The following is a 23,660-nucleotide window of genomic DNA, read 5'->3' as shown; positions in this document are numbered from 1 at the left end:
AGATTCTATTCTATAGAAGTATAATGTCTGATCTTAAGAAATTAAATATATAAACTTGTACATATGATATTAGATGAAAATGGAAAGGTAAAATGCCTATAAACTGATAAAATGAGTAGTCCTACAATGTAAGACTTAGCAGATGTTGTTTTTGTTTTAGTGCTTTATGCCCACAACATAAATATCAGCGTTGAGGTCTTACATGTAGGACTAATAAAATGAGTAAATCAAATGTAAAGATATTAAAGAACATTGTTTCGTATCACCTGCAGACCCCCACCCCTCCTGTGATTTAAAAAAAATATTAGATGTGGTTTTTTGTTGTCAATAGACATGAGGAAATTAAGAAAAATGCCAGCAGTTCATTTGTGGTTAACCTGGTGAAGTTGGAACAATTATTCTTGTTAGAAAAGGTGAGATGCAGATTGAAAACTATTCAAATAAATTTGATCTTTCTGAGTATTTGAGAGCATTCAGTGATAAAATAACAGTATCTTCTACATTGAAGCTTGACAAATTTTAAAATTCTTTCTTTCCTATATAGCTTTATAGTTTTTATTGATAACCTAGATCATTTTTATTTCACCTCCACAAGGTAGATGAGAGCTATTGTACTACCACCAGCAGCAGTATCTGCAGTGATAAGAGCATATACATATGGACAACATCACTTTATCTCATTCATTCTTTAATTCTTTATCCATGGTTACAGTTTGAAATGGGTTTCATAGCATCTATCCCCTCGATGGGGGTTGAGGGAGTGAAATTTATTCATGCATGAACATTAGTTGTTTTTTGCAAAGGTATTTTGCAAACTATGTAAATAGTTATACCTTGCACCATGAAACTTTGCAAGAGGATGTGATTTGATGTGTGCAAACACCTCATCACAAAGTAGGTCACTGTGACCAGTATTTTATATTCACTAACTTTGGTTCAGTTTTGTGTTTGAGGTTTATTCTTGGGTTATGATCATGCTAGAATCGTCAAACCACTTGATTATATGCATCTCTTAATGATCACCCTTACAGCAAAAGATGGTCATGGTGACCTACATTTCACATTGCACTGGCTTAGATTAAGATTATTTTTGCATTTAGCTTGTTATTGAATAGCTTCTTTACCTCCTGTGGAATAAAATTATACCTTGAATCATGAAACTTGGTGAGATGATGCATTTTAATTAGAGGTGAAACAATATACCTCTGCTGCATATATGATATGATACACTGTCAATGCACATATCACATTTGATGGTCTTTTCTTCTTTAGAAGGGCTGTTAGTGGTGGGGTGATGCTGTTTTATATGTGTGGACATATTGGTTATATTTCTAGTAAGCAGATTACAGTCAGACATAAACTTACAATCTGTTCATATGCCATTCTCATCCTTGACAAGGTAAAAAAGAATACTCCTTCCAAAGAGACTATCTGTTAGGTGTCGGTGACTTTTATTCACAGGGCCCCAAGTGGTCTAAAGCACTCACCATTATGGATCACTGCCATCTCACCTCTTTCTGTGTGGGTTCGAGTCTTGGGCTCGGCCAGTGTGGATGTGTGAAAAAGCTTCCAGTATCTTCTAGTGGGTTGGTGGTTCTTTCCGAGGTTTTCCAAACTTCCTTCTCCATCATTAATACTGGCCGCTATGTATAGCCTATCATGTGCAGAAAAATGGTGTTAAACCCTACAACAACAGCAACTTTTATTCACCCATTTAGACCATTTCAGGCTGCCCCATTTCATCAAATGCAGGGCACACCATGCCCATTGTTTTACACTGCATGAATGTTTCTAACACAATTTAATTTTCTTCACTTAAATTACTTAAGTCAGTTTGGTGTTATCCTACAAAAAAAAAAAAGTGTAATTTCATTGTACAAACTAAATGTTATCTAGATGCCCAAACAACCAAATCCTATACAATGTACGTCCTGCAGACGCAAAACTGCTGCTGACACTTGTTCTGCCAGTGAAGAATTGTTGACAATGTCCACTGCCCTTCTACAAATTATCAAGGTGTTTATAAGTCATGCAGTTTCAAATCTGTTCCCTTGCTGCATTGTTAAAAAAATGTGTTTATCCTGTCCACATAGTCAGTTGCTGAATACATATATCCATGTAAAAGGCGACATTCTGTTACTTTTTATATAAATTGAGCTAGTTAAGATGTCAGTACTTTCATTGTGTCATCAGAGGTCTCGGAAACGCTTAATCACACATATTTGGAAACAGTATTTTTATCCGGGATGCAGAAAATCACTTATGCAGGAGTCCTGTTTATGTACACAATAGCTGGGTGGCAAATTCAAATTCAAGGGATTGCCAGCCCTGCTTCAACCACCTGTGATGTGGGAAAATATGTTGCTCAATTGATCATATAAGCTGTACTGATATTTACAATTATGACAGAATTAAGAAGCTGAAAAACCCCTAGATGTACATGTTGTCATTATAAGAGTACATCAAAAGAACATGATGCGATAAGTAGCCAGATCATTAGTGCATGTGACCTCAAAATCAAGACACATTGAGACATAGATAAAATGCCGTTTGCAAATTTGGATAGTATTTTGGGGATAGAAGGGAAATTGATGAAGATTTTAATGGGATTCAGATGAGCACTAATGTTGCAAGAACTGGTAGTTTGAATGGAACAGGAACCAAGTGCAAGAAAGTGCATGATGCCTAGCTTAGTGTTTGAAATAAAACTGTTCCTTGGATTGAAAAATTCAGTCTCACTCTTATGGTTAGGCAAGAGATTTACATCAGTGGTGCAAATAACTTGGAAAATTAAACTCAATGGCAACCACTGGTTCTTTTCATATGGATATTTAGCAACTTAAGATATGCCCAATGTGCTTCTGGGAGGGAACTGCAACTTTTGCTGGTAGGATTCCTAATTTTCCAGAAATGGGAGTTCTGGACTCCTAGTTTTAAAATCCTAGCGAGACCTCTGGTCATGCAGTGAATATGCCATTGTTCTTATTGATGGTTATTGTTTTATTCTGTTCTTAAACAATAACCACCAATCCGAAATATATGTGACATATTTATGTGCATTACACACTGGAAGTATATCTCATATTTGATGCAGGTAGTGTATTGTGGTTATTAAATGATCAGAAAAGTACAAAAAATCATACATTGGGTACAAATCTGAGCTGTCTTCTTGAGACTACTATATCTTACTAGTGGCTCAGCATGTTGATGGATACTATAATCAGCATGGAATTAGTGGGGTTGGGATTTGGGGGGACATTTTTCAAGCCACATTATGTTTGTTAATTGGTAGAAGATGAGTAGGTGTTGTCGATAGTTTTTCTTTCTTACTGACAGAAATGAGCGCATGTTCCTGCTATGGCTGACTCGGATGAATTTTTAATTTAAAGAATGAAAAGACAAATGACTAATAATTATTCACAACTGCTGAAGATTAAAGTAACTTGTGTAGGGTAAGTATTGTTTTTTTTATATAGATTCTTCAACTCTTGTATTAATATGGGTATCCATTTAGAAAATGTGTCGATATGTTGATTAATCATTTCACACTTAATTTTGATGTTTCACCCTCATCATAAAAGTAGATCACTGAGGTTCATATTTAATTCTTTATTGAAGTGTGTAAATTTTATATTTTACTGTTCATGCTTGATTTGTTATACTCAATGATTGTATAGGTCTCTCTGAGTATCACATCCATACACAAAGGAGTCACTGTGACCTACATTTCAAATTTTATATTTAAAGCAAAAGAAGCTCATAATTATATATATTTTATCTTTTATTAATTTTGGTTTTTGCATTTGGATCATGATCACTTGAGCTTTTGGCAATGTGTACTGTTATCCCTAGAATGATGAAACATTGCAAATTTGCATTTGGATCATGATCACTTGAGCTTTTGGCAATGTGTACTGTTATCCCTTGAATGATGAAACATTGCAAATTTGCATTTGGCCCATGATCACTTGAGCTTTTGGCAATGTGTACTGTTCTCCCAAGAATGAAGAAACATTGCAAATTTGCATTTGGCCCATGATCATATGAGCATTTGGCAATGTGTACTGTTATCCCTAGAATGATGAAACATTTCAAGTTTGCATTTGGCTCATGATCACATAAGCTTTTGGCAATGTGTACTGTTCTCCCTAGAACGATAAAAATAGGAAGTGTTGATACTGAAGCCTACAATTTTCTAGCTCCAGTATCAAATCTTTGGGATGCCAACACCTGGGCAAGATATTTAGAGGGCCTGTAAACATAACACACACTTTCTCAACAAATGTGAAAATATTAAGAGGAGAAATTACAAACAAGTTTGCTTCTGAAAATTGTTGGATGTTGTGCAGTGTTAAAAAGAATACATTGACGTATGCTAGTAAATAACTAAAATTAAATTAAAACGTGTTTTTTTTTAATCCTTGTTCTTAATCGAAATTTTTTCCAAAACTTGGATTTGGTCCTGATGTATTTTAAAACATTCCATTTGGACACAGCATTGGCATATGTGACATGTGTCAAACATATGATGAAAGGTTCACAAATGTGTTTATATTTGTAATATTCACTATTAATTTTGATAGATACAACAGTTTTGTAAATGAAAGATACTTTTTTGAAATATTTTGTCATGAATAATGAAAACATGTTGTAACATGATTCCTTGGGAATTTCCATACATTCTTTACAGAGGCAAACTACAATGCACTGGTAGTGAAAATGTACCATGGTATGCACCATCAGAAACAAATATTATAGTAAAAGGATAATACCACACACCTGGGAGGATCTAATTTTGGTACATGTACAACTGAGTATCCCTCTTTGAGATGCATTCAGATATCAAGGATTTTGGTGTAAGTGAATAGTGTTGTTCAAGATTTTAAGAGTTTATAAGTTACTCAAGCATGAAAATTACCTCACAATGACATAGTTTTGATATGGAAGGATTATCCACCTTGATAGGCATCCCCAAACCAGTTTTCATGAAAGGAGGTGAAATACAGTCTAAAATTATTAATGGAATTACAAAAAGATATCTACAATTAAAAACTCACTCCGGTGTGATTGGGTCAAATACGACCTAACTCTCTTTGGTATGGATGAGTTACTCTCCTTGAGATGCATCCAAATACCAATTTACCAAAGTGTACTTGAAATAGGGTCCAATATATTCTGGATGTAATGAATGAAAAGCTGAAAATACAAAAGTCAATGAAGTGTAAAAATGAGGTCAGAGTGAACAAATTTTGGTTTGGTGGAGTTACCCTCCTTGAGATGGATTCAAATTCCAAGTTTTCAGGGTGTATGTGAAACATTGTTCAAGATATTGAGGATTTATCAAATAAATAGATGAAAACATGTCACTCAAGCATTAAAATTAGGTCACAATGACAGTCTTTATATACTAGGATTATATACATTGATATGTATACACAACAATTTTACTAATAGCAGCTGAAATAGGGACTAAGTTATTAATGGTGTAACAAACAATAGCTGATAATATAAAAGTCACACCAGTGTGACAACTGGTTCACAGTGACATGATTTTTTATATAATTGAGTGGATTCTTTGATGTAAGCACGATGGTTTTATTGGTATTAGCTATAGTGTAAGCTTAATAGTCCCACTTTAGTTATAATTTTTAGATTATAACTTATAATAATAATAATAATAATAATAATAAAGACTTTATTTAGAGAAGGTAACTCAATTAGTTACAGAACTAATCGACCTTGAGGCCTTCTATCTGTTATGGACAATATATACAGTATATACAACATGATGTGAAGAGTCTGGCTTGACACTAAATAATTAAGTAATTTTAAAATTTAAAGTATCAAGCCTGGAACACATTCACAGGCATCAGTGAAAACATAAACATATATAAAACATAAAATATAATCCTGCATTGAAATATTCAGCTATGAAAATGATGTAAAATTACAGAAAAGCAGGCGGTATATTTTGTACTAGAACTGTTCAATTTTCTAAAGATTTCATCCATTTAAGACATTGATTGTGAAAAGATGAAATGCTAGGAGCCTGCCTTATGTCACTGGGAATGTTGTTCCATATCAGTGGACCAGTGTATTGAAAACTTTTTTTAAACAATTTCTTCTTTGGCCTTGGTATAATGTAATTTTTTCTTCTTATGGACCTTAAATTTGGATTGCCATCAGCATCTCTTTGGTGAAAGATATTGCTTAGATAGACAGGAATGTCTTTTCTGGATACTTTATACATCAATTTGGCCTTTCTAAGAAATATTCTTTCATGTATTGTTAAAATCTTTATATCATTCATTGCATCCTGAAAATTGTCTTTACTTTGATCTAGAATTAAATGGCAAGCCCTCTTTTGGAGTCTTAAAAGTGTTGTTATGTTTGAATTAGAAGTATTACCCCAAATTACATTACAGTAGTCCAGATATGGCTGAATATAACTTTTATAAAAGATGACCCTATACTGAAGAGGAATGTATGTTTTGATTTTCCTCAGTAGCCAAAGATAAGAGTTAACCTTTTTTGAATTATGTTTAATGTGAATAGACCAAGTAAGATTGTTATCCACAAATACACCAAGAATTCTGTCTTGAGAGGTCATATTGAGGCTCACATTGTCAAATAGAACCTGGAGTTGTCGCTATCTAGCCTTGCTCATTTTTGTTGTGTTGTAACTAGTAGGGCTTTCGTTTTTTCTGTATTTATGATCATGCTGTTTTCCTTGCACCATACTTGAAGTCTGTTGAGAGCATCTTGTAAGTTATTTTCAAGTGCTGTTTTGGTTTTACCAATCTCAGACAGTGTAGTATCATCTGCATAAAGGTCAGTGGAAGAAATTGAAGTTCCACTCTTAAGAGGTAAATCATTGATAAATAGTATGAATAAGAGACCCAAGGATAGAGCCTTGTGGTACTCCACAATTAATATTTTTACTTTCAGAAAGTTGACCATTTAAAGATACTTTTTGCACTCTGTCGGTTAAGTAAGAAGTAAACCAGTTTAGGGAGTTTTCACTGCATTGATAGATTTTTAGTTTTTAAGCAAAATTTCATGGTCTACAAGATCAAAAGCTTTACGAAAATCAACCATAATAGTGCCTACCATTTCTTCATGATCTAATGCTTTCAGCCATTTATCAATCAAAGATACAAGTGCAGTTTCACAGGAGTCATTCTGGCGAAAGCCAGACTGATTATCATGAATAAGATCATAAGTGTTTAAATAGTTGAGAAAAGAATCATGTACATGTTTTTCTAGTAATTTGGAGAGACAAGGAAGGATAGAGATGGGTCTGTAGTTATTTACTTCATCTTTTGTTCCTGCTTTATGCAATGGTATAACCTTGGCAGTTTTCCATGTTTGTGGAAATTAGACCTAATACTTTCATTGCAAATGAAAGTTATACTCTCTACAATTGCAGGTGCATCTACCTTTAGTAGCCTTGGTTCAATCATATCAAGTCCTGTAGCTTTACAGTCATCCATTTTTTTAATATATTTCAACACAAATTCGGGACTCATTTCAGGAATTTCAAACTTTATATTGTTTGGTAGTTTTTTAGCACAAAAATGTTTGAGTTCCAGATGATCAGATGAAGTTCTGGGTTCTTTAAGTTTTTCAGCAATTTGAACAAAAAAGTTGTTAAAAATATTTGAGATGTCAACTGGATTAAATGCCCTCATGATTGAGGGATAAAATTTCAGCTTTACTCTTACATTTGCCTGCACCAAACCCTGTAAACACTTTCCAGATAGCTTTGGGATTATTTTGGTTTTCATCAAGCACTTTTTTATAGTGCACTTGTTTGGCTTGATGTATCATTTTATTAACTTTATTCCTCCAAACTCTATATTCAGTTTGATTTCCTACTGATTTTAGTTGGTCTCTTTGCTTTATTGCTTCTAAAATTTCTGGGGAGATCCAGCCTGGCTGGTGGTCTTTCTTTATCCTGCATGCTTTTAAATGGACGTGCTTGTTCACTATACTGATGAACAGATCTGTCCAAGTATCTCAAACATCATCAATATCTTCAAAGATTTGGACTGTATTCCATTTAATCTGTTTCAGATCTTCTAGGAATTTAACAGGATCAAAGTTTTGAAAGGATCTGTAAGTAATGGATTTATGGATATTATTTTTTGTTGATTTGCCATTGACTTTATATGTTAGAAAAATTGCAGAGTGGTACTTATACAACAATTAACATACACAATGCAGATTTCATCTATAATATGGTACTGACCATTTAAGGGGGGGGGGCTGTGATTTTCTTTGAGCTGAGTATTTTCTTTTCTTTTATCTCAGAGTAATATTTTTTCAGATAATATCATGGATATAATATGGTGCTAATTTGCTATAAATTGGATCAAAATATTTTCCAGCTATTGACAGATGGAAATTAAACAAAAAAGTGTCAGGTCTCTGCCCCAGAACAATAAATTGTTGGTCCTCAATATAATTACAATATATCTTGTTCAGTAATACCATGGTCTACTGCAGTACAGAAGTTTTAGTGGTACCCAGCTCAACTCCCAGTGCAGTCAGATTTGGCAGCCTCTTTGTCTTTGGGAAAGGAATTTAACACCCATTTCCTCAAGATGATGGAGCCAATAGTGCATTAAATGTGCTATTAAAAGTCAATTGATGACAACAGCAACATCATCTCACCCACAATTTATTGGACCCTATTTCACATACACATGAAATTTGTTATGTAGCTCCATCTTGTGGTGAGTACCATGTCCAAAGTAGGTTACCTTGACTTATTTTTCAAGCCTGAGAGACTTTCATATTTTTTTAAATTCCAGTTAGTATATTGTTGGCTACTGCATATATGCTCCTGTTGGTGAGAGGTTTTGTGTTTATGTTAGTATTTTGTTAGTTCATATCTTCGAGTAATATTTAATTTTGCCAGTTAATGACAAGACAAGCTTATGTACATGCACAAGTAAATTACGATAGACTTGAGTGTTTCTTGTATTAATGACTTGAAAGGTGTCACTAGTCTTGGAACCAGGACGAGCAGCCAAGCTGTCTATATATATTTTGGTTTATGAATGATACTTCATGCAATACCATTTCCACCTGAAATGTACAAGCCATTTAATCAGCAGCCTACTCTTAACATTTTTACAAGCATAAGCATTTGTAGGGGTAGGAAAAGAGAGATCAGGATATGTTTTAAAGTGAATATTGAGGAAGGTGAGGGAATATCCCCTTCATTGGAAAAAAGGGAGAAAATTATTTGAATATAGGAGGAATTTATTAAAGAAATAAAGGTAAGTCTTGGAAAATTGATATTTAGTTGATAGTTTTAGCTGACTAGGTATAGACTAGAAGAGCTTGTGGGGTGGTATTTCTTGCATCATCTGTCAGGACAGGTTTATTGTTACTCATGCTAAACTACTTGGAGGATTGTCATGGAACTTTACACACACACACACACACACACACACACACACACACACACACACACACACACACACACACACACATGGACTAGCTGGACTAGTTTGTCCTAAGTGTTAATGGTGCCACTTGAACACTATGGCCACAGCAGAAGCTAGCTCGGAAATCTTGTTATTTTTGTAAGTCCTTCTGTTGGGGGAAGTAGCAATGAGATTTTCAAGATGGCTGCCATGCAGCCATCTTGACAATTTTGTTGCTACTCCCCTGAACGAAAAGTCACATTGACATGGGGTTGTTAGTAGAAGACTTGTTATGATGTCTAATTTGTCCTAATTAAAAATTGTCCCAATTTGGTATCTAATATGGCAACTAAAGTGGTCATCTGAAACATCTTGTTATCACTATTTCTCTTGAATGGATGCTCATATAGACATGGGGTTTCACTAAAAGACTTCTTTGGATTCTATGGATCTAACATCCAATATGGCATCCTTAGGTAGCCATCTTGATAATCTTATTACTATGCCTCCAGAATGGAAAGTCATATAGACATGGGGTTTAAAAAGACTTCATGAAGTCTTGATGAGTCTAAACAAAAATGGTATCAATCTGATATCCAGTATGGCTGCCATGGTAGCCATCTTGAAAAATTTGCTATTACTCCTCATCCTGATTGGATGGTCATCAGCTTGGGTTTTTTAATTAAAGACTTCTAATGATGTCTGGTTGGTCCTAAATAAAAATGGTTCTGATCTGAGGTATAGTATGACCCCCTCTTGAAAAATCTTGTTATTATATGCTCATATTTTCCTCCGTTAACTTTACATTGTCAGAATCGTTCAGTATTACCCGATACTGAACTCTTTCGCCAATACACATATAGCATTCACATGCATAAAAGAACTACTTTCTATTGTAAACAAACAATGGACACAGATGCCAGCACTTTTGATTTGTAAACAAATCATGTACACTCGTGTAAGAGGCGCTTTACATTGTGGTTGTTTAAATTTGTTTCTGAATGAACTAAAACATGTTTCGTGGACTGCCACATACCATCTGCTTTGGCACATTCCGTGTTCAATTTGTTGATACAATGTTTTGGATTTAGGCTAGCTACAGTATACAAACAGATGCAAGAAAGGGTCCTTACAAATAACATACAAGTGACAAGTCATATACTGTCTTCTTTAGCTGGTGATAAGAATGGCAAAAAAATATACTTACAGTTTTACATCCTGAATTTCCTCAAAATGTACTTTCTTAGTTCTGCAAATCTGAAATACATGAGCCATGTCATAGGTTCTCAATCTTGATTACACATTTCAAAATTATACTGTAATTTCGATGATAAGTGCAATTACATCCTCCTTAGTGTACTCAAAATGAAATAAGCATTAAATTCCATGGTGTCTTTTTGATAATTGTAATTGAAATAATTAATATTTTTCCCACATTATGATTTCAAATATTCAGTGACAGAAACAGAAACACATTTGCAGATGTCAGCACGCTTCTCCCTCGCTTCCTCAATCCCGTGTATTTCATGTGGAATTGTCACCTGTAAATCCAGTCCATAATCACGAAATTTTGTAGAATTAAAAAAAGTACCAAAATCTATTCATTCCAGATCAAATGGAAAAGTTGTTGCAATGCGCATTTATTCACAATATGACTCCAAATTTCAATTTTAACTAGACACGCCATTTCTTTCAAAAGTTATGTAGAGCGCATGACTAAGTTCAGATTTATCTGGGCGGAGTTATGTGTGCAGTAATAATGTTGTTGTTGTGTAATGATGAATATGCGCTTGTGTATTTAGTTTGGAATGTGGCATACATTCAGTTACTTTGTTTCGTGTAGTATATTTTGTTAATATAATTAAGCATTAGGTAGAATTAAAAAAATTAGCATATAATAAAATGGTTACTGCATTTGTATGAGAAAATATGAACTTGTTTTGTCGGATGGATATACTGCACTCCCATAGTCGTGCAGTATTCCCATTAGAAAAACTTGTTCATATTTTCCCATACAAATGCAGTAACCTATAATTATTGCTAATGCTTCTGATTAAAAAATCATATTGACATTGGGGTTTTCACTTGAAGACTTACGATGTTTTGTTCATTCTATATGAAAATGGCCTTCTTGAGAGTCTTGTTATTGCTATTCTGCCTAAAACAATGATCATGTCAACATGGGGAGTTTGCTAAACAGGCCTTTTTTTATATGTATATTTGGTCCTAAATAAAAGTGGTGATGCTCAGACATCCAGTATGGGTATCTTATTATTGTTTCTTCTCATAGATGTCTGGTAATATTGACCTTGTGTTTTCACCCGAAGACTTCTTATGATGTCTAGTTGGTCTTAAATGGAAATGGTGCAAATCTGATATTCACTATCACCAACATGGTGGCCATGTTATTTTGTTATTGGTACTCATCCAAAATAGAAAGTCATATGAACATAGATTTGTCACCAGAGGACCTTTTATAATGTCTGGTTTGTCATAAATTATAGTAGTGCTGACCTGACATCAAGTATGGCCACCATCTTGGTTATCGCTACACCTTTTGAATGGAAGTAATTTTGACATGGGGTTTAGACTTATGATATCTATTTGGTCCAAATTGAAAATGGTGCCAGATGTACTTCCATTATGGCTGTCACAATAGCTGTCTTGAAAATAGTGTTGTCATTATTCATGCAGAATGGATTGTTGTTGACATGGAGTTTTCAACAAAAGACTTCCAATGATATCTGCATGATCTTAAATGAAAATTGTGCCAATCTGACATTCATTATATCAACCACTCCAGTTAATTTGAAAATCTTGTTATTGCTCAGGATTGTCAGAGATTGTTTCAACACTCAGCAGTGGAAGAAATGATCTTATCTTGAATTCTTGGAAATTCTTTTCAGGAAGTAGTATGTCAGTCCCATTGAGGGACTCTTTAAAATTAGCATGACTCCTACAATCATACATCATAGAATAAACCCGGGAATCTAAGGGTAATTCTTGTTAAATTTCATATCACTTGCTTTTTTTGCCTCATATGTTAAATAGTTGGGTTATATAATCAATAATCCAAGCATCAACATTTTAGACTGGAACCATAGTTATACCTTTTTGTATTCCCCTAGTCCAAAATGGACTTAGCCTAAGAGTAATAACAAAGAAAGTTTTGAGACCCCTATCCTATAACAATATTTGCTCTTACTGGGCATTAAAATACAGATTTGTACATGCAACTGGTATTAACTCCAGGGTCCATCCTGACCCTTCTGGACTTAGCCACAGGGACATAACTTGGAAATTATTGAGATCTCCATGTAATAACAATATTTCAACTTGCATCTGACAATGACCCTGGGCCAGGGTTTGTCCTTAACTCTCCTAGAAACTAATCGCCTGGGTCATAGCTTGGAAGCTACTGAAATCCACACGAAATAACCATGTACATGCTTTTGGGTATGGCTAGGTATATGCACAGACCTAAGTGACATTGCCCTTGTGGCAGTTCTTACGCAGAAGGTTCAAACTTTAGGTGGAGGTCAGAATAAAGAAATGCAGTTAGCATGTTCTAAAAATTTAAAAATTATAGTTATTAAGTGCAAGAAAGCACTGAAAACTTTGTGTTTGTGTTTTTCAAATTTATAATTAACAAAGATAGACTAAAAAAGTTATCCAAGAAGGTTATTTTCTTTATATGCTTAATTTATTGATATCTCTAGAGACTGCTTGTACAACACAGATCTCCATACGTCCCTGTTTTCTCCACTCCCAAAATATTTGGTCTTAGGGTTCATTGCAGGATAAGAATATGACATGGGGACCAGTGTCAGTTGTATATCTGATTTTGTTTTACATTTCCTTTAAGTATAAATTTAATCTAGTGGGGATGATACTAATTTCCAGGTTAGGACTCGTAATTCACATCTGTATGCCCCTGTCATATGACAATTCAAAAACCCCATCTTTTTTTTTTTTGACGCCTGCAGTCAATTATCAGACGTACCAGTTTTCAAACATGGAAGACAATCAACTCTGGAGTTAATAAAATAGTTACGTACAGGCGGTGTTCTCTGTCTTGAACAGTATATAAGTTGTGTGACTTTACAAAAATTTGCACTAATGGACAGGATCACAAAATCCTTCCAGTTTTTGGTTATAAGTATGGGAATTATGATTAATATTTTACTTGCCAGGATTGTCATCCATCAAAGCCCATGGCAAGGTGCTTGTTTTCTGTTACTAAGAATGGTTTGTTTTTCTAATAATAAATCACTTTCTTTAATTAGCTGCTTTGGCCATTTGACCTTGAAAGACCAGCCAAGAAAAGTAAAAGATGATAATTCAAATTCTGATCCTAAGAGAAATGATTAGTGACTACTCTTTTGATATAGTTTGACAGTGTCCATCTAGCATTTCAGATGAATCATATAATCATTTCAGTAGAAAATGCTCATCAGAGGTAATTACATAAACATTTTTCTTAAATATTTCATGAATCTTTTAATCAGCTCTCTGTTGAAAAATAAAGAGAAGAAAACACTTGGCATTATAGGTGTTTAGATGCTTATGATATTCAATTATGATGATAAATATCTCTCAGGTTATGTTCATCTATTGAATTAAATTCCAAACCATCTGTACTGGTCAGAATTTGATTTATATTTTAGTGTTTGTCTAGGATGCTAAAGATGATGCACTGACTGCAATGCTGAGTCATAATAAAACAATGCAGAATCTCTGTGATGGTGATGCTGTTATGGATGAGTCATGCAAGAAAACAGATCATGAGGAATGGTAAGTGATATTTCCAGTTTGTTAGTAGCCCAGTTCTTCTAAGCAATTCCATGAACATTATTTGAAAAACTTAAATCATTTTACAAGGATGGCAGGTATATTAGTATGTTACTATTCATAAACTTTATAGTACCTTTTGATTGGCTCATATGACCATATGGTCAGGTGTGGTTATTGCAAGGTCATTTGTACATTCACCGCTCCAGTGGCATAGTGGTTAGAGCATTTGCCCCGGATGCATTAGGTCATGGGTTTGAACCCCAGCCGAGTTATACCAAAGACTTTTAAAAATGTTACTAACAGCTGCCTTGCTAGGGCTCAGCATTAAGAAGTTAGTGTTAGTACTGGTCAGCCTGGTGTCACGATAATGTGACTGGGTGGGACATCATGCTACATGTCTGTGGCATGATGCCCCAGTGCTAGGCATCACTTTTAAGTGCCACACTGCAGACATGATAGCGATATGACTGGTCAATTTTTAAAGCTACGTTAAAAATCTAAATCTCACTCACTCACTCACTCTTTGTACATTTTCTGTCACTCATCATGTATCATCTATTAATGTTTTTGTCTTCTCAAAACCAACTCAAAAGAATTTGACCAAATTTCACAGGCAGCACCTGATGTGAGTCTCTTTTATATTTTTATAATATCAAGTCATTGTTAATAAAAATAGATCAAATTAGTTTAACAACTTTTTAAAATCTTTTGAGCAGAATTTGATTTTCCTTTAAAATTCCCACAAATGATGCTGATCTTATGTCAGATATGGCAGCCATAATTATATATAAAATATATTACTGTTTTCAAATCTGCTGAATACAGTTTAACCATATTAGACCAAAAGCATCATGACCTGAGGCCTTTCACTTTTATTTAAACAAGTACTTGCTTTTTAGAATGCTTCAAGGCTTTGCAACATTCAAATAATTCTTAAGATTTTTAAAGAAAAAGGTAAAAGAAAATGTAGTGATTGGGGGCATGACAGAATGGTCCAGTAATCTGTTTGAAACATGAAAATTCTATTCATATTGAGTAAGTGTGGGATAATTTTAAGCTGTGACTTTATTCATTTATTTATCTATTGCCTTCAAGTTGTCATCATTGAGCATAATTTAATTTCTTGGGCTAAGGAAACCACTATATTTTGAAATGTCATTTATTGGAATGGATTACCTTTAAGGGTGAACATTTGACAAAATACATGGAGTATAAGTCTAGCCATGTACATGTTCATCTTGTATGATACAACTAATACTATGTGATTTCCTGTTTTCTGTCTAAACATGACTAACAGAAAATAAAATCAAGTTTTTAAGCATGGCACAAAGCCTAGAATGATACTAAGTCCTTTATTGATTTCTTCACTATCATTGTTAGATATTTATACTGTACATGCATTACTTTATTACTGAACTAGTACCTGATAGGCTGTTAAACTGTTGGATGTATTTTTTTCTTCAAGTTAAGATGATTGCATGGATTTTTTTATGGTGGACCATTTTAAAAGGCTGTAAGTAAAGTACTATACACTATTAGTTTTTCTCTTTACTATTTTAGGGAAAATCTGCAAACTGAGGTACATGAAATATTTCTAAAATATTTTCTTTTTTTTTTGTTGGAATATCTTATACTTATGAGTAAATTTAAATAGTTCCATGAAACCTGCAATTGGACATGTTAGTGTTATTGCATATTGAATAATGTACTTGCCTATTCAACATTACATGCACAGTGACTTGCGATTACAGTTGTCACCAAAATTCATTGATAAAGATATTTATTATTCTTGGATTTCTTAGTATCAAGATACATAGGACATGATGATATTTTTTATTGCAGCAAAGACTGACAACACATGGTCTGGTAAATATGCATGCCAGCACACGTTGGTTGACAACACATGGTCTGGTAAATATGCATGCCAGCACACGTAGATTGGCAACACATGGTCTGGCAAATATGCATGCTCTGGCAGGTCCTGGAGAGTCTGGTTCAGGACAGACACATACTCCTCCACCTTGGAGGGACCAACATCTGCACAGTGTTGATGCAAGGGTGACCTTTTGGTTTTGAGGGGTGTAGTGTGTGTGGCTGTAGGTGTACCCTGCTGATCATGAGGGCGTGGTCAGAGTTGCAGTCTGCACTGTGGTAGCTTCTAGTGGAGAGGATGCTGTTCAGGGCAGAGTGCCTGGTGATGACCAAGTCAAGCTGGTGCCAGCGATGAGACCTGGGGTGTTTCCATGACACTTTGTGTTGTAGCTTTCACTTGAATAAGGTGATTGTAACATACAGGTCATGGTAGATGCACAGCTCCAGCAGTCTCTGACAGATTTTGTTGGTCTTTCCAGTGCCACGATGCCCAAGGCAGGTAGGCCATGACTCATGGTCCACACCTACTCTGGCATTAAAGTCGCCAAGGAGGAATAATAGTGGCTTATCTTTGATTTGTTTGTCCAGATGCCCATATAACTGATCCTTTGTGTCTTCTGAGCACATGAGGGCGGGGGGCATAGACACTGTGGATGTTGACAGGACCTGAAGCAGTGGCAAGGCGGGTGGACAAGACATGCTCACTGTTTTTTATGGCGAAGCTCACTCCATGCTGCCAGGGCTCCTCAGATTCTCAACCCTTCCAGAAAAAGGTGTAGTTTTCCTCTCTGAGGGAGCCACTGGAAGTGAGCCGGGTTTCCTGGAGGGCAGCTATGCTGACATTTAGTCTGGTGAGCTCTCTGTCGATGATGGGCATCTTCCTGGTGTCATCCACCTCCCTGAGGTCATCTGAGATGCCTGTGCACATGGTACATACGTTCCAGCTTGCGAATCAAAGAGCTGGAGTCTTTGTTGGTTTCTTGTTTCTTTTATCTGGTGTGGAATTTCTGTCTGCTTGTCATGCTGAGCAACACACTGAGCTCCAAGCACCCACTGGAGTTTCCAGACGTTGGTGGGCCAACACCTTACTGACCGGTGGCTGCCCAGCTTGAGGTGTACGGTAGTCGGCCAGTGGGACATGATGATCCCTCCCACCATCAAAGCTGATCTGTGGTGCCCCTTCCCTGTGCCAATCTGGTGGGACTTATAACCCGTAGACTGCCAGCTTCCGTGTTGTTAACTCATGAGTGAGTGAGGCTAGAGTGGCCTGTCCAGGGTGCAAGCCTGGGCATGGAGTATGGAGATCCTGGGTTGCCCAGATGTTAGGATCCCCCTGTCGTCTTTGCTGGTGGGGTCCAAAGAAATGCTGAGCATGACATTTGGCACCAGTTCGGTTGCAGGTGCCACTGGAAGGAAGTCATAGTTGACATCCAGCCACCTTAGGGGCTTCACACTGGATTTTTTGTCTGGGTTTACTCCCGTAGCCTTTCCTTCTCCCGAAGATATCCACAGGGCAGTGGAGCCATCATCCAATGGCTTTGACTTGGTGGGTTTGGCATCAGAGTTTCCTTTTCCTATATGAATTGCCTGACAATGCTAACGAGCTCCATCTGCCTGGGTTTGGAGCCAGAGTTTTCCTTCTTTTAGACTGGCTGCCTGCCAAGGCTAACAAGCCCAGTCTGCCCACCCAATTATACCGCCGGGCACTCAGTTGCACCACAGAGCAGGCTCTGTGAAAACAGGGGGCCTGCATGAAGGTGCTGCTGTGGACACAATAGTGTAGGAGAGGCCAAATTCAAGTAACCTCCTGCCTGGCAGAGCCGGACAGTGGTCCCATGGTGCTCACCTGGAAAGGATAGGCTATGAGAGATGCTTCACTTCCTTTGGCAAGCGGGACATCTAGCCCAGACCTTGCATACACCCCAAACTTGACTTAAAGCTGAAAAAAATCATCATAGTTTAAGGTACTGTCAAATTTATGTAAACATTTCTGATTTGTCATCAGATATGGCCAGTGTTACTAAAACAGGGTTCATACGGTCTTTTTGAAGTCTCGGACAGTTTGGGAAAAATGTGATAGCATTTTCAAGGCCTTGAAAGTTTTATGAAAATTGAGCAGATTACCCCGAGGTATTTAAAAGTCTTTGAAAATTGAAATAAACCCAAACATTTTAATATCATTCCATAATCACAAATATAAATGTCCAAGGTTGTTAGATTCGGATGTAGTCGAGTTTTCCTGGTTTCTTTCTTTTGATGACCCATTTAGTTTCATTGCCGCCGCAATAACAAACGAGCATTTGTTTGGCCATCCAAAGTTGCCCTTGGCAGTGACTTCAATAACACATGCACTCTTCATCAAAGCAAGCCAGCTACAATCTTCAATAAAAATAATGCACCCTTCATCAAACGTGGTCAGCACCATAACTATTTTCAGCACGTTTTTTTTTTCTTCTGATTTCATGATGGTTTTTTTTCTTTATCATATCATTATATATGTTTTTAGTTGTTATCTAATGTTGTAAAGTGCTTAGAGCTTCTAAAGATTAGGCACTGTACAAAGTTCCCATTATTATTTATTATTATTATTATTGTAATCACAAATAAAGTTGCCTAAGGTCGTTAAATTCAGATGTAGTCAGTTTTCCTACTTCTTTCTTTTGATAAATATTCAATTTGTTTGGATGAGTCCATCGCTTTGGCCAATCGAAATGTTCATTACACTTATTCAAGATTTTTTAACAAGACTGTTCAGCCAATCAAATTTTGGTTACATTGAACAAGTTGTTGTTGTTGTATGGTTTAACACCATTTTTCAGCACAAGATAGGCTATACATGGCGGCCAGTATTAATGGTGGAGGAAGAACCCGGGAAAATCCCAGAAAAAACCACCGACCCACCAGAAGCTACTGGCAAGCTTTCTCACATACCCACATTGGCCGAATCCAAGACTCGAACCCACGCAGAAAGAGGTGAGATGGCAGTGATCCATAACGGAGAGCGCTTTAGACCACTCGGCCACTCTGGGTCCCATATTGAACAAGTGTTCACTCTATGTAGAAAGTTTGTGAAAGTAACACACACTTGAGGATTCAAAATTTGTTCAGTCAATTTATATCTTCAGTTTTGTTTCACCTCGTGTTTACAAATGCCAGGTCTTTGCTCTTTCAACAATATCTAGCTTGAAAAAGAGAAATACAAAGATTGGCTGAAAAAGGATTAAACACGTAAATGAAAGGTTTTTGTACATTGTGTAAAAAAGACTTATCAACTTGGCTTCTCTTTCCAAAACGATTGAACAGAAAAAACAGCAACAATAATAATGCATTTAAAGCAGTGTTGATGTCTCTTAAGAGAACAATTTATTTGTATTAGATCAGATGCATAAGTTACATATTGAAATTTCAGTTAACCTATCTTCCAGGTTGTTGTTGTTATTGTTGTAGGGTTTAACGCCATTTTTCAGCACACGATAGGCTATACATGGTGGCCAGTATTAATGGTGGAGGAAGAACCCGGGTATCTTCCAGGTCATTTTAAAGTAATTTTAGGAAATTAATTATAGTTTCATCATTAAACAATATTGTAGGATGTTGCATTCATTGTTTTCTCATATAACATAACTTATATACAAAATGTTAGCGAAAATAGGTTTTGGAAATCTATGTTTTTGGTCTTTGAAAGTTTGGGAAAAGTCTTTGAACTTATCATTCAGAATTCTGTATGAACCCTGTAAAATTTTAACAACTTTATTTTATCAAAATGCTCAATAAATTTTGACAGAGCATCATGGCAGAAAGGCCTTTCAGTATTGGACAAATGATGTTAATGTGCCATTGGATATGGATAAAGATACAAAAAGAAATTAAGAAACCTTGAAACAGTTGCTTTAATAACATAAGCAGTTAGCAGTATTGGAATAAATTTCTGAAGAAATCATCCTGCTGACCCTGACTTTTTTTTTTACTGCACTTGCATTTAGCTACTAGACAGATGCTTATCTAGGTGAGCGGTACTTCCCTGATCTTATAGATAGTGAAAGAACTATGTTATGCTGGAATAAAGTTATATATATATCTATATCTGTATTGTGTGTATAACTTTTGTCCATGATTGTAGATTGTAAGGGTCATTTGTAAACAACATGTTACATAGTGTAGTGTTGTCAGTGATTGTGTGTTGCACTTTAAAATAATATGTGTAAGCATGTTTATATGAACCCTTGACTTTGGAAGCTTTTAGAAGTGATCTTGTTTATGATTTTGATGGGAAAATGACCCACATCATGGTCTTCTTATTGTGTCCTAGTTTTACTTTGTAAAAGGTTCTGAAGTAACTAAGATTGTTCATTCTTACTTTTAAGTTCAGCTCAAAAACAATTGTTAGATGTTTTCAGATATAATTTAAGAGGAATTATTTCCATCATTCATTAAAATTACTAAGGGGATGATATAATTGTGATAGATCAAGACTGTTGGTATTTTGACTTATTTAAGACTTTTGGTACATCTGCACATTCAGGATTGGAATTTGTTTGAAACACCACTTGAATTTATTTGGTACACTATACTTTTAGACTTGTGATGTAACTTTTTGGATATTTGTGGATTTAGTACACAATACTGTCATTTCCTTTTAAATATTAATTTTATAGCTTAGAACATGAAATTATTTGTCAAATTTTACAAAACTTGGTTGGTTTTGCTTTTTCTGTTACATAGTTTGAGACCATATGTAATGTTAAAAATTTGATTTTTACCTTACCTGATCTTCAGGTTTTGTCTTCATTTAGCACTTTTGTTTGCTTCCACATTTATTACCCACCCACCCACCTCCTTTTGCCATATTTTAGGTAAATGTATCATTTTTTTTCAGCTAACTGACTTGGTTGGTTATAACACGGTTTGTTCTAAAACCTGGTTGGGTTCTATGGATGCCAACTACCATGCTTTAGTGGGGTCACACATTATTTGTATTAAATATGAATTCTGCCTAATCTTATCAAGCATTCTCCTATAGAATCCAGATATAGAACTTTCTATTCTGTCTGGTGTATATTTATCTCTCTCTCTTTCTCTCTCTCTCTCTCTCTGTCTATATATATATATATATATATATATATATATATATATATATTTTGTTTGCTACATTTATTATTTTGGAACCAATGTCCCCTCTAATGTATCCATATACCTCAACTTTCATCATCATGGGGTACATATACTGGCAGGTACAAAAGTATGTGTGAATGCCTGAATTTTTGACCAACTTTGACAAGCTTCCTGGCATAAAGGACTTTGACAAACTTCCTGGTATAAAGGACATTCAGTTTTGGACAATGATGTTGATGTGCTGAAGATACAGAATAAGGGAAACTTTGAAACAATTAGCTCAGATCAAAGTCCAAGTGAGCTTATTATCGATAGGACCTGTTGTCTGTCAGGCATCATCCATCTAATGAGTTAACACTTGCTTGTGAACAGTAGAGGATATCATTCTTATCAGATTTCAATCAGATTTTGGTATGTAAGCTTATATCATCAAGACCTCCAATGAATTTGATTATGAGCACATCCATGCATATTAATGAAGTGTTCTTGTTTAGGATTGGTGAGCTTGTGAATATACTATAGGCCATATGTAACAGGATTTGACCTGAATGGATGCCTTGATTAAATGTGTGATAATGATGGAAGTTTATGAAATGAATTAATAAATATATGTATATTCTCTACAACCTATACAGTATGATTCTTTCAAGCTTTAAACATATGACTCATTCAATTACTTCACACAAACATTTGATATATGTGAATGAATTTGTGACTTATGAAACCTTATGACATACAAAAATAATTCATACAATCATTCAAAGAGGGGAAACAAAAATGTTATTCATATAATCTCATGTAATAAAGGTAAAATTCATATAATCTCATGCAAATAGGTGTAACTCAATTGGACTTAAATGTACTCATTGAAACACAGCATATGTTCCATATACTCAATTGAAACACAACATAACCATTGAAACAAACATGATCAATTGTAATAAACAAATTGTATCAAACATATGACTCATGACTCATATAGTCATTTGTACTGCATGTACGATGCATAACAACGTATGACTCATTTAAATATTTGTAAACCTTGTAAATGAGAAATTTTGACTTGGTTCACATGTCCATTGTCAAACCTCACTTCTCCTGAATTCTTGGGTTAGCCCACACCTGTATTGGCCACATACCCCCTTTATGGATCGACCATGAGCACAAGTTTACAGATCAACACTTCCGTCCTTGTATGGCCTTGATGGTCGCACATGCTTCCATCCCCATACAGACAGACATACAAACAGCCAGACCGACAGCCTGATACACCCACACACACAGCCCTATGGCTGTAGAATGAAATAGAGAGCATACACTCCTTGACAAGGTCCCAAAAGACCAATGTGTCGATTAGAACAGAAAATTGCCTTAAATCTACAGAAAAATGAGTATTAGCAAGGGTAAAATACCCATGCAATCCATGCTTTTTGTGTCTCTCGCTGCAAGCGATCTACGATAAGATGCATGTTAGCTCAGTCACTTAACTAGAAAAACAATTATCACCCAAGGTAATGTCATATGCATGTATGACGAAAATGATCAAATCATTCTAAGGGGAAAAAAAAGTTATTTCTTGCCTTATTCTGTGACACCATACTTCAGATCAGAAGTCTCACCCACTTGGGCCTCTTGCTTCAGTAACATCGTTGAATATTTCTTAAGAAAGCATCACACTCACCTGGATTTCTTGATCAGCTGATCTTGCATTTGGCTCTTTGACAAATGTCAATCAGTTAAGTGATCTTAGACTGATTTAGGACTATTGTTTGCAGATAAATTTCCAATTTTTCCCTTGCAGCATATTAACAGTATAGGTATTACTTGAAGAAGATCTATACATATTAATGATATTAACTTGCATGTGATTTCCTGAGCAGGCTACATAATAACAACTATATTTCTGATCATATTTTTATCATGCTTGTTAAAATAGACTTATATCATCAAGTTGTTGGACAAGTTTGAAAGTGAGCTAGATGTACATACATTGAAGAGTATCTGATTGACTAAGCTTGTTGCCACTTTGTAGACTGAATTTCAGTCAGCTTTTGCTCCAGCTTGGTAAATAAGATTGTATCATCATTGTCTTAGGACTGTTAACAAGTGAGATATGAACATATTAATTAGATGTATTGCATCCGACTGGTTTACATCTCAGTAGATATTTCTCATCCATTTTCTATGCAATATGGTAAATAACTTTATATCGTGCAGATCTGGGATGAGCTTGATCACGAAAAATAGGCTACATATATTAAGCATGTTTCATCTTTGGAAAGAATATCAGACTGTTGTAAACTTGGTAAAAGTTGCGATTATATAAAGTTTGGGAAATTGTTTTCTTCTGATTGTGTTCTTAGAATACTGCCAAAGCTTGTCTAGTGAACAGGTCAGCTGTTATGTAAGCCAGATGAGCAATACCTTTTTCTTTTTTTTCTTTCA

At 35.4% G+C, this 23,660-nt stretch overlaps 1 protein-coding gene across 1 annotated transcript in view; it reads left to right on the top strand.

Moving 5' to 3' along the window:
- Positions 1-3,335: 3,335 nt before the first annotated feature.
- Positions 3,336-23,660, top strand: part of LOC149805985 (uncharacterized) — a 31,989-nt gene continuing 11,664 nt past the window's right edge. The window contains exons 1-3 of the mRNA XM_089937196.1: positions 3,336-3,452; positions 8,077-8,118; positions 14,105-14,231. Of these exons, the coding sequence (XP_089793322.1) occupies positions 14,143-14,231 (89 nt within the window). The 5' untranslated portion in view covers positions 3,336-3,452; positions 8,077-8,118; positions 14,105-14,142. The remainder of the gene's footprint in view (positions 3,453-8,076; positions 8,119-14,104; positions 14,232-23,660) is intronic.

The sequence above is a fragment of the Sinohyriopsis cumingii genome, chromosome 2 (assembly GCF_028554795.1).
Source record: "Sinohyriopsis cumingii isolate HCF-2022 chromosome 2, ASM2855479v2, whole genome shotgun sequence".
Lineage (NCBI taxonomy): Eukaryota > Metazoa > Mollusca > Bivalvia > Unionida > Unionidae > Sinohyriopsis > Sinohyriopsis cumingii.
The sequence above is the reverse complement of the archived record's forward strand: the minus strand, read 5'-3'. Positions and strand labels throughout refer to the sequence as shown.